This window comes from Callionymus lyra, chromosome 10, assembly GCF_982586985.1.
Source record: "Callionymus lyra chromosome 10, fCalLyr1.hap1.1, whole genome shotgun sequence".
Classification (NCBI taxonomy): Eukaryota; Metazoa; Chordata; class Actinopteri; order Syngnathiformes; family Callionymidae; genus Callionymus; species Callionymus lyra.
In genome coordinates, this window is record NC_141827.1 from 21,790,671 (window position 1) to 21,803,026 (window position 12,356).

General features: G+C 35.1%; 1 protein-coding gene across 1 annotated transcript; it reads right to left on the minus strand.

The window, feature by feature from the left end:
- Positions 1–708: 708 nt before the first annotated feature.
- On the minus strand, positions 709–12,293 carry rab22a (RAB22A, member RAS oncogene family). The gene is made up of 7 exons (XM_087800149.1): positions 12,049–12,293; positions 11,429–11,508; positions 10,295–10,376; positions 5,911–5,982; positions 4,890–4,996; positions 4,087–4,196; positions 709–2,816 (listed from the first exon to the last, which is right to left on the minus strand). The coding sequence occupies exons 1-7, from the start codon at positions 12,082–12,084 to the stop codon at positions 2,719–2,721; spliced, it is 585 nt and encodes a 194-aa protein (XP_087656275.1). The 5' UTR covers positions 12,085–12,293; the 3' UTR covers positions 709–2,718.
- Between the last annotated feature and the right edge of the window lie 63 nt (positions 12,294–12,356).

Consider the following 12,356-nt stretch of genomic DNA (forward strand, 5'->3'; position numbering starts at 1 on the left):
CCTCGCACACGGTTCAGGACCAGCTTGATGGAGTCTACCGACTCCTTTAAGAAACATCTTAAGACGTTTTTATTTGTTCAGGCTTTTCCTTGATTTTCTGGAACTCCTGTTGTGTTATCATTTTTATCTTGACCTTTAAAGTATATACTTTATTGAATATTGTTTTTATTGTTGTCTTTGTGACCCTGGTCTGGAAAAGCGCTATATAAATAAAAACTACTTACTTACATGCAGTATTGCCAGGTTTACGGCTCTTCACACACCTATTAAATGTGTGATTATATTGCAAATAATAAATCAATTATAAATAATGGATTCATTTCGAGTTTCTTATAGTTACACAAAATAACGTTTAAGTTCTCTCTACCAATGGTTGAAACAAAATAAAATGCAAAGTTAATTAGATTAAGTATTTGGTCAATTTTCCTTTCTTAAAAACGTATATAACAAATTTAAGTATTGTCTAATACTACGATAAGTTGTTGACACCAATACATAAAAACACACATATTCTTCAGAAGGAATCAAAACATGTGCACTGTGGCATTTGAAAAGTATTTACTGCTATTTGGGTTGGGTCGCCCCCCCGTCATTGAAACTGTGTATCAAGTGTCGTATTTGTATTTTTAGACGGAAGGCTAGATGCCAACTCTGTAAACATCATTGTCATTCGATCCCCAAGAGACAAACCACAACACCTTGAATGGCTTATAGTTTGTCAATATTTTATTAGAAACAAATTAACAAATTCCCTTTCGCACATTTTTAAATACACTGTAGGTGTTTTCAGGCAAAAGCAATACAACAAAGAGATTACTGCAGAGTTTACAGATGTTTTGTGCACAAGGATCGTATCAAATAAATCAACGGATCTACTCCTTCTTCAGACATGGTGACATTGTAGACTAAAATATACACTTTATAGATAGATGACGATTCCCAGGGCCAGCCTAAGATTCATGTTTATATAAAGCCGTCACATTATTTCTTGCCATGCCCGCTCATCAGTAGGTAAAAAAAAACAACAACTTCAAAAGTAATTCATCTGCACTTAAAATCATTGCAATACACAAACAATAAAAATGGTTAACTGTGAACATAAAATGGCTTCAGAATCATTGGCACGATATTCTTCAAATCAGTAACAACCTTCAAGACCTACAGCAACATATAAATGTTTTAGAAAAACATGAATAATACCCATAATTGATAACAGAAAATAGTCAATGTGATGCGTTGATTAATACAGTCAGTCAGTCAAAGTGCAGGATCCCAAAAGCCAGACCTTTTCTTTTCTATTCTAAAAATGCTGATGCTCGACAACTAGGGGTAGAAATATCTTGCAGTTGACCTTTTAAATGACCTCCAAATACATGCTCAAATACCTTTGAAAGAGCATCAAATATAAAAGTATAAATCACGTCCTTAGGAACTTGTTTCAGGCGATGTTGGGCGGGAAATGAGTTAACTTTGTGTGCAATATATATTCTGCATTAATGAAGGACGGACATGTGCGTCTTTGGACACTTATTGTGGGTCTACGATGCTTCCTGGAAGTAAATCAACACAATTGCCAGCACTCAGCTGGAGATTGCGAGCTAGTCATCAACAGGAATTATAATGGAAAGAAAATAGAGAGGAAAACCAGAGAGCTGAAACGAACACCGTAATTGAGAGCAGGAGCGAGAGGGAGGTTCATGGGAAGGTCAGCATGTCAGCGCGGTGCCACGTCCAATCGTGCGCCCCTGCTCGTATAAAGGGTTGACAGTTTTTACCATGAGACAGGCCGTCATTTCAATATTGCAAAGACAAAAATAGTGCTTACAGATTTTTATGGGACAGTTAAAATAATTAATTCGGCAAATTAGCAACTCTCATTTAACTCGTAAAGAAATAAAGGCACTGAAAATGGATTTTGGCAAAAATGTTAAAATATAAAAACATACATAAAATGCATTAATGGAATGATTTCAAATAAAAACAAGTATTTTTTGACAGTACATCAATTATTTGCTATTGCAGTATTCAATGGTGGGTCATGCGTTAAAGTGTTGATTTCAATGTGATAATTCTACATTTTAAGTGTCAGTTTTCTCTTAATACTAAATGTTTTAGGAGTGTGTAAAACAAGAATCCCAACTTGAACCTTTACTAAATACTATCAACCTGAAGTGCATGGATTCTAACGTGGTTTGTGTTAGATATTAACTTGTTAAATGTGCAAAGAATAATTTTAGTTTTCAGTGAAACCCTATTTTTTCCCCCCATCATTTTTGAAAAAGGATATCAAAACACGATAAAATAAATGTGACTAAACTAAAATTCAATATTTAAAAAACCCCACATTTTTACCTTCATGTTTTGCTATTTAATTTTCAAGTAACTTTTAATTCAATATCGTTCATCATATCAATCCTGAATTAGATACTGAGTGAACAAAAGTAGACAATCAGATTTTACTACAATAAATAGTGTATTTTTGTGCCATTGATTCAGATATCTAACACAAAATTACATTGTGTATGACCTTAGTTATTTTAATTCGAATCTGCCAAAAATCTTTATGGTTTTAAAACTATATTCTCTGCCTCACTGGATACACCAGAGTTGCTGGTGCATATAATAAACTTTGGTTAGAAATCAAATTTGATTACAAATCAGAGCTAAAAACGACTAAAATGAAAGTAAGGTTCATAGTTCACACAGAGCTGGTCATTTTCAGCAACATGTCCTGCCGGTGTCAGATGCCTGCCTTCCCAACTTAAGACTTTTAGCTGGAGTTGATCCTGATGCCTCTACTGAAGGTATACGTTTACCTGTAAAGAAAGAAGTTGGTAAAAAAAAAAGTGAAAACATTTATTTCATGCATATAACTCAACAGTACTATATTTTTGCAGTGTGCTCAATAGGAATGCCTTCGGGCAATGCTGTTTTCAAGAAAGCTCACGCTGCAAACCCCTTCATCTCAAGACCAATCCTTCAAAAGGCTTGTGGATCCAGATGGTAAACCAGGGGCCTCATGTACAAAGAAGTTTGTGGATCTTCTACTGTTTGTTTGTCTTTTTCCACGCCCTCATTTAGATATTTAAATCATATTAATATGAACCAGAGTTCTTGATTTTTAGCTCTGCGATCAGAAAAAAATAATAAAAACATGAATTTAAACTGGATCAACAGTTTATATTCGTTCATTTAAACATTTCTAACATGGATCACATGCTTAAATTTAAATGAGTGCAGACGAGCTCCAGTATAAATGTTTATATTTTACATACAGGGTTTTTATTGGAGTTTCACAAGAATAAAACTGTAAATCAGTAACTAAAAGCACTGAGTATTGTCGATGATAAAGATGGTCTGATCGTCTGAGCTTCAAATGAATGTGAGGAGCAGCTGCAACACATGCGCAAATTCTTATTACGTTTATAACATTTATTACATTTGTTTACAAATGACATGAAAAAATCATGTGATGGTGTATTTATATCAGTGTGTTTTTCAAGGCGATCGCTTCGATCACGTGATCACATGAGGGAAACTTTAGCTGCTATCATTCTGCAGCTTCACTTTGATCAAACGTGATGTTGTTTCACAAGAACGTCTGTGACTCTCGTAGACTTGAAATGATCAGACGCTGATCATTTAGTTTGTTCTATTATAAAAAAAAGCTCATAATTCCTTTTTTTCTGCATTTCTGCATTTCTTGTGCGAACGACCCCTTAGTACATGAGGCCCCACGTCACCGATTGTTTTTTTTTTTAATTCTATCATCTGTTGTTTTTGCTTGAGGACAGGCTGATGTTGCGAGTGAGCATTGACTTCATACCTTCAAGCTGGTACGTCTTAAGATATGGCATCAGTACAACAGCTGGATGCTTTCATCCATCTCACAACATCAGAAAAAAAACATTTCGCCTGTATTTGGATGCAACTAAAATCTCTATTTTGTATCTGCTTTGTCTCCAATCACACATTTACATTTGCCTGGATTAAAAGCGCTACTGTAATATAATTTAATATAACTCCTAGTTGACATAACTGTTATATCCTGAACAGCTGATTTGGATTGAAATCAAAAACACTCACTTATCTCTATAAACACCTCGTTGACGTTAATGGCATTCTTGGCACTGGTTTCTACAAAGATGGCGTGGATGGAGTCGGCGTAGTCTTTGGCGTCTTTCTCCAACACTTCCCTGGAAACACATGAGCTCATCGTTATTTTCATATGGCTGTACGTGCACGCATTGTTCGATTTCACACTTCATATCCATCCAATTCCTGTTTCATTATTATAGTTTGAAGACCAATGCAACAGTTAAAGTGGAGCGTTGGGTGTTGTTACAGTTAACAGGCAAAAGTGAAGAAAACTGAAAATGTGTGTTTTATAATGAAAGTGTTTGATCTTAAAAATTGTGTGATGAAATTAATACATTTAAATAGAAGGATCTACAAAAGACATGAAAAACAATCCATTTTATTAGCCCTAAGTGTTTCTAGAACTTAACAGAAGTTTTCCAAAACACAATCCGTCAAAGGGACCAATTAAATACCAAAAGTAATTTAACACTAGTTCATCCAATTTTCTGTTTTATGGTCTATTCTCGACACATAAATTGGGAAATTAGGGAGTTGAATTGTTCTGGAGATTTCTGGAAGTGAAATCTTTTGAATAAATAACATGAGATTGATTGATGTTGAGGAATATATAAGACTTTTGAGTTCAAAAAGTCATGATACCTTTTCAAGGTATCAAGGTTTTTTTTCTTTCTTTTATGATATACAACAGTTCTTGATTTTAAAAAATGATTAAGATAGTAATTTTGTTTATCAAAAACAATTGTTTTCGGTACTGCAGGTAAAAAGAATTGAGCGACGAAGTCACTCACCTGGCGTCCGTCAGATCACATTTGTTACCAGTTATAGCAACCACGATTTTTGGAGGTCCGTGCTGACGCAGTTCTTTCACCCAATTTTTCAGTGTCTGGAAGGATTCCTGATGATGAATGTAGACAGGTTAGTTAATAAATGTACTTTAAATAACCTCGTTTTATTAATTTCAGAATCAGAATCAGCTTTATTTGCCAGTGATGAAGGAACAACACAGGGATTTGTTCTGGTGAAGTGGAAAAAGCAATCACTCTTTCTAACAACAAGGTCAATATTTGAGACATTGAGGAAAACTAGAATATCGATGATGGATTGTTTTTATGTGGCTCGCTCGATGGTTGACTCAAAAGCAAAGTATATTAATGTTCATGTTGACATTGTGACCTATTAAGATGCCACTGTTTCAGATAAGAAAAAAAGATAATTGATTATTAGACAGAGACTTCCGTTGACAAAGGAGGTCAAACTTAGAAATGGTCGGGATCCTCAAATCATAGTCGGACTCATACTTCTGGCCTTTTACCTTGTCTGTTAAAATATTTTGTCTCCCTGTGTGATCGAGTTTAACGCTCCTGGTCGAGGAAATTTAACCGCCATTATTGAATGTTGCTCAGAGAGGTGCCAATATTCTCCAACGTATTAAACTTTCCAGTCAAGAAAAATACATTATAATTTCATCAATTTAATTACATAAAATCAAAATACATCTTGAATTTATTTTTATAATAATGTTCCGGTTACTTTCAGACTTTACTCATATTTTATCAACCAAACTTTTGTAATAACAGAATTTTATTAATATTCAAATGTTTGTCCTTATAGAGACAATACTGTACTGTGGTATGTGGAATCGAAATTTACTTTGTCTTATCTACTTTCTTTCTGTGAAAATAGCCAAGCTGATAGCAGGATTGTTTAATACTTTAAATATTAATTGTAGAAATGTAGCCATAATTCTCCGTGTTTCCTTTTTCGATCAATGAAGTTTTAGTGGTGAATCACAGATGTGTAAATGTGTACCTCTTTTGTAATGTCATAAACAATGATGGCTGCTGCTGAACCTCTGTAGTACATCGGCGCCAGAGCTCTGAACTGTGGGAAACAAAAAAGTTTGGGTTAGATTTCTAATTTATCAAAAAATACATTTCCTAATACGCGATACTGGAAACTGAGATTTATCCCATTCAGAACTATAAACAGTGTCTAGAAAAACACGGACATAAAGTAAACACAGACAGTTGTGATTCTCCCCAACAGGCTCATTTTATCCCGAACACAGCAGGCTGGGTCAGCGAGACCTCACACATGTGCAAGTCATCAGCGGGAAGATGAGCAGAATGTGTCAAAAATAGTTAAAGTTCGGAGTTTTACGGATGACTTTACACACGATTTTAACCCATTGCATCACCCGGGCCAGGCCAAATCGAAACAACATGTGCAGCATCTTCTATTATACTTCCATTTATTTTCAAATATTCTTTCCAGGAGTCAAACTTTAAATCTTTTAAAGACAAAGGTGGCCAAATACGGCTCCAACCAGCATTGTTTGGAAACTTACGAGCTCATGATGGATTTTCCGTTTAATTCGCCTCGACACAGAACAGTAGGGAAATCAAAAATCATACAAAATTATTTGGTTTAATCTGATTTAGAATAGTTAAGTGAGGTAATTGTGGGCTGACCATAAAAAGAGCTTTAACTGGCAAGAACTCTGATGAAGTCCTTTGCTTTTATTATGCCAAACAAAAATGCCTATAAAGTAGTTAAATTGGATCAACCATCAAAATGTAAAGAACAATAATACATTAAAAGTTTGCTTGATGATAAAAACATTTATAAAACGAATAAACAAGGAATGTTAAAATGTTAATTTAAGTGTAGCACATTCATTTATACCGACATCAAGCGCTCACAGGGACCGATAAGGCTTGTCCAGCACTGTGGCCTAGTTCACTTTAAGTTGCTTTCTGCAGCCTCATGTTGAGCCGTGGCAATAGAGCAGGACGACGATAAATTGATGATGTTAAAAGACCTAAAATGAAGCGTAGGAAAAATCACAGACAATTTGTTTGGATAACCGCAGAGTGAATCACTCTTGCGGTCAGATTATCTACTCAAACCGAGGTTGATTTTTAAGGCTTTCCGGTTCTCGAAATATATCGCTTCCAGTTGTGAACTCCTAAAGTTATTGAGATATATTATCAAATTAAAAAGCATTTCTAAATGACCAGTGTTTGAAATATGGGCCTCCATTTGCAGTGACCCTTCCTCCCCACCAATTTTATTTTCCTTACAATATGATGGAATATATTATCCATCTTCAAGTGACACTGTTACCTCAGGAAAGCACACATTCCATATAATTATAGTTGTTACTGGCTGCGAGTGCACCCAACGAGAATCCAACTTGGAATAGTTGGCAGGGAAACTGAGGGAGTTCTGTGTGTTTGCGGGCTGCACCACCGGTAGTCCTGTGTGGTCCATCGCTGCCTGAACTCACCGAGCACTACCAGCAGGGCCGGACGTCTGACCACATAACAGTTTGGAAATCATCCTCATTGATGCCCGGTGCGCACAGATTCATCCCTCAAACCACAACCCTGGTACAATAAAATCGCAGCTTTCCTGTCAGTCCCTTTTTTTTTTAAATTTCTATTTCTCTATTGGCTCGGAGGAGCTCATCTGTCCTAGAGATGTGGAAATCATGGAGCTTTCCAGGTGGACTTAGTTCGCCTCTGCTTGAATCTGCTGGCTAGCCGTTTCTCAACTCAATAGATTTTAATAGTCTGAGGATCTGGTCAGGAAAGTAGCCATGAAAGGATTTAAAATACCACCGTGGCTTTGTAACAGACCTGGTGGAATGTTGCTACTTTTTCAGAAAGTGTAAAAAACGGCAGCAGTAACAAAGAAAATCAACAGAAAGACATAACTTAAATGTGTCATTTGAGAATAAAATACAATATCTTTATTGTGAAAGTACTATATTGTTCTGGACAGTGCTGTATAATGATATAGGGTTGTTTGTCTCTTCGTCAATGGCTGCCAATAATATAAACAATACGAAAAATAAATACAGAAATTAAAATGAGTTATTAAATAAATTGCATGAATAAATAAAAATGCATGGATCCATATACGAATGAAACAAGAATAGAAATGAATTACATCATTCATAAGAACGAATGTCATCAAGAAATTGGAAAGTGGTTGTGGAAGTCAGCAGTTTGATTAATGGGAAACACACATGTAACACTAAATCATAAATTGTGTATTGAAAATATTTATCTTGCTACCTCCATTTTGTCTAAAAATGAAAGATCATCGTTAACTATGTCTTTCACAGCCTAGTCCTGGAAAAATCCAAAGCAATGTGAAGTATTGCAATGGCTTATGGGATTTAGTTTTTATCTGGCCCTTAAACAAATACATTATTTCAAAGAGAAAAAGCTGGACGCTTTTGAAAAAATGTCTTCTTTTCAATTTTATTGAACGTTTGTGGATTGCCATTCTTTACAGATTTATTTTCTTAATTTGAAATGTGTTATTATACATTTTGGAAAAATCAATAAATAAATGTTTGAAAAAATAGGGTTGAACCCTGATTCCAGGTAAACAGAGTTGATTTATCTAAGTGACTGGACTGTATTGATGTATTCATCAATAAAAATGTTTTTTTTTTCTAGTTCTCAAACAAGCATTAGTATCTCTTCCATTCTGAACATAGTTGAGTTATATAACATAACCTCCTTGGAAGAAGCTTAAATGCAGTAAATCAATTGAAAATAGAAGCACAATGTGTAACTGTTGTTATTTTCAAAGTTGTACAGAAGAAAATGAAGAGGCACTGGCTGAAACCTAACAAAAAGAGGAAGAGCAGAGTCCAGGAAGAAGTCCAACTACAATTACAAGAAATTGAGAATTGAAACTTGAAAAATAATTCACAACGAATTTCGCCAAATCAAGATGTGTATATTCAGATCAGGTTTTCAACTTGTGAAAAAATTTGCTTTAAATACATTTTGATTCATTTGGCATTATTTTGTAACATGTGCATCGTTCATTTCACATGCATGTAGGGGTATTGTGTTACAATAATATGTTTACATTTTCTTGACTGTTCTTTAAAGTTTTCACGATGGACTGAACTTAAGTCGAGTCACCTGTACACCAACTTGACACCTGGAGCTTTTAATGGGTAAGGCCATTAAGAATTTACAGAAATGGAGACCTGCTTTAACCATATGTACAGGACAGCTTGCCGAATACACTCCCCCTGAAACAGCGTTTTTCCAGAACACCCGTGTTTAAATGTCTATGTACTACTGACAAAGCCACAAAGTTGTGACCACGTCCACATCCAAAGGCATCGGGACAATCCTCACTTCAACGATGCGAAACAGCCGACCAAAAGAGGAGATAATGCCGACAGAAACTTAAAAGCAAATCAGTTTGATGGTGAGTGGCAGTCGATCACAGATAAGACGTGGCAACAGCAAGTGCAGGTGGGCTGAGACACTCGGGTTACATCCTCTGCTCTTATCTCTAACTGGAGGGTATTGATGTCCCCCTTTAGGACCTTGAAGGAGCTCTGACCCTGAGGGTGGGAGAGGGGGGAGACAGGCATGGCTTTATCTCACCTCTCTAAAGACCACAGCAGGAATTGATTAGGAAGATTTGAGGCAGCAACGGCGGAAAAGAAAAGACAGCAGCAAACAAACAAAGGAAGTTCAGGATGAGTGTCAAAGGCAAATCTTTGTACTTAATCTCAGTCTTTTGTCATTCAAAACATAATGTCTGGTACTAATAACTTGATTTCTTAGGATTTAATAAGCAGGAATTGTCGAAAGATCTAATCATTATATTTTAAATATTACATTTTCCAACGTGATTGAGGTTTGATCCCAAACAAATGATGGGGATCATTTCCTTTTGAAATGACATGCTGCCCCCTGTCAGACATCACGCAGAACTGCACTCTTGTCAGCTCAACTGAAGAGCAACTATTGTATTCACCGTCTTGGACATTATTATTCAACCATCTTTCTTGACCTCAAAAGACATTGAACCCTTGTGTTTGCAACAGTGGACTAAAATTTAGTAATGAATATAATAATTCCATTCGTTTGTCATCAATGGCCACCAGTAAACCTTCTTTTATCAGTTTAATATAATTTACCATATCAACCTATTCATTCTCATGTGAATAAGGCAGTTCATTTATCATTTAAAAATCGCACAAATGTTTCAGGGAGCAATCAGTTTCCTCTAACTGAATATAAAAATATTTTTAGGACTCTGCTTGGGAATAAAAAAGGCCAGTGATGAATCAATAATATGAAGCATATGTAGCATCCACCCAAATAAAATCAAATTGTTTTTTTTAAACATTAGGAGATGAACTTACTCGCTCTTGTCCTGCTGTGTCCCAGATGAGGAACTTGTGCAGCTCATTTTGATATTGCACAGTCTTGGTCATGAAGGAAGCCCTTTGAAAGAAAACCCACAAAAACTCTGATAAATACAAAACTATTATCACATATTTAAATGTAAAAATCAATAGCAAATTAACGTAGAATATAAAAAAAGCAATATATATACACAACACTAGAGGTTGAAGGTCAAGGGTAACAATAGTTGTTTTTTAGGAGAAAGTGATTCTTCTTACAATGTAGGTGTGATCCTCAAACTATTAGATCCATTATCCCCCAATATGGTAAAGTTGGTGTTAGACAAGACAAGAATGTGATTTGCATCACATAGAAAATAACTATTTGATATCGTCCTTATTTCAATTTTTTATTACTGTTCTTAAAATGACTATAGGCTTTTTGTTTTAAGACTTGTCATTTATTCATTCATTTATTTCCCTCTTAAAAATATTTAAGTGAATAGAAAAAAATATTTGGGAAAGGGAAGCTTAAACAGTTTAAAAAGTTATATTATAATCAATAAAATAAAAAGCTTTTTGATTCTATTACTTGATTTTATAATTTGACTCCTTTATTTTTCACTAGCGCCTTACAACAGCCACTGTAAAAAACGTGGCCCTTGAGGAATTTTAATTACCCACTGCTGTGTTAGAAACCATAAAGTGAGTGAAACCTATTGGGAAAGAAAAAAACTGTAAAAAAAAAAACTTTGCCATGGATAAACTATAAATTGCAAATTTTAATTTTGATTTTAAATTTTAACAAAATATGTTTATTATATCCAATTTAAAGATAATAGGAATTGAGAAATTAAATTTGGAAGATTTCAACATATTTAAATATATTATAACAAGGATCCATCCAATACCGTTTTTGCGCATCGTTTAAATTATATATATTTTCACAATTAATATAAATATCTAGATGTACCCATTACTATTGTACACCATTTTTTAACACAAGATATATTCATGTTCTGCAACGATCTGTGTTATCTCTGGGTATCTCAAGGTGATCTGGAGGCCCCTGAACAAATGTGTTTGAGGCATCTGTCGTGTAGCCTTGACCTAGGGTTGAAAGTTTTCCATGTTGGAACATCATCCACTCACCCGATCGTTGGGTTGATGTTTGGATCAAAACTGTCTTCCACAAATCTCCACACAATACTCGACTTTCCAACTCCAGTCTCCTGCGAAGACGAACGAAAGACAACTATTAGCTATACAAAAAAAAAAAAGTAAATGAGATTTAAAGACAGAAAATTTGAATTAAATGTTGACAACTCACATTCCAATCACCAAACAAAATAAAATGTTTTTTAGGAGGAAGTGATTTTTTTTGTCTTCTTTGAATACAAAACATTTCAATAACATAACAATGATTATTATTTTGAAGACCAAGCTGTCCATGACCTTAAAAGGTAACTTGTGCAAATGTAACTACTAGTTTAGTGTATTAACCTGCACAGTAAGACTCAAATGAAATTAATTAATTGTTTTATTCCCTGTTGCTTTGGTTTCCTGTCGAGAACCATCGTGTTATCGATTAAAGAGAACAACTCTTGAATAAAAGACTGACACCTACACATATCCTTGGTCCAAACTGAACCTAGTGTAGTTGTATTAAAACGGATTAAGATAATAAAATATGACAAATTGTAGAAGCAGAAGGGTACGATTGAAATGCGAATTAAACCCAGTGTATTAGGGAAAAATCGATGTTCACTTACCCCTAGTAGACAAACTTTTAACTCTCTCAACGCCATATCGATTTCCTCTTAAGATAACTTTGCTAATCCACACATTGACAGTTTCTTCTTCGCTATCACTTATATCGGACGTTCCTCGGCGGATCTGTGTTAATCTGATTTCATGGCGATGCTAAACCCGCGCCGGCCTCTATAAGATCCGAGAAACTTCAGCAGTTCGAAGTCAGAAAAGCATCTTTTGCCATTTTGTCGAGACTGTAAACAGCTAGTTGTTGCTAACTGCTAGCACTTCGCAGGATCTCCATCTTGAAGTACGACACTTCGGTCAC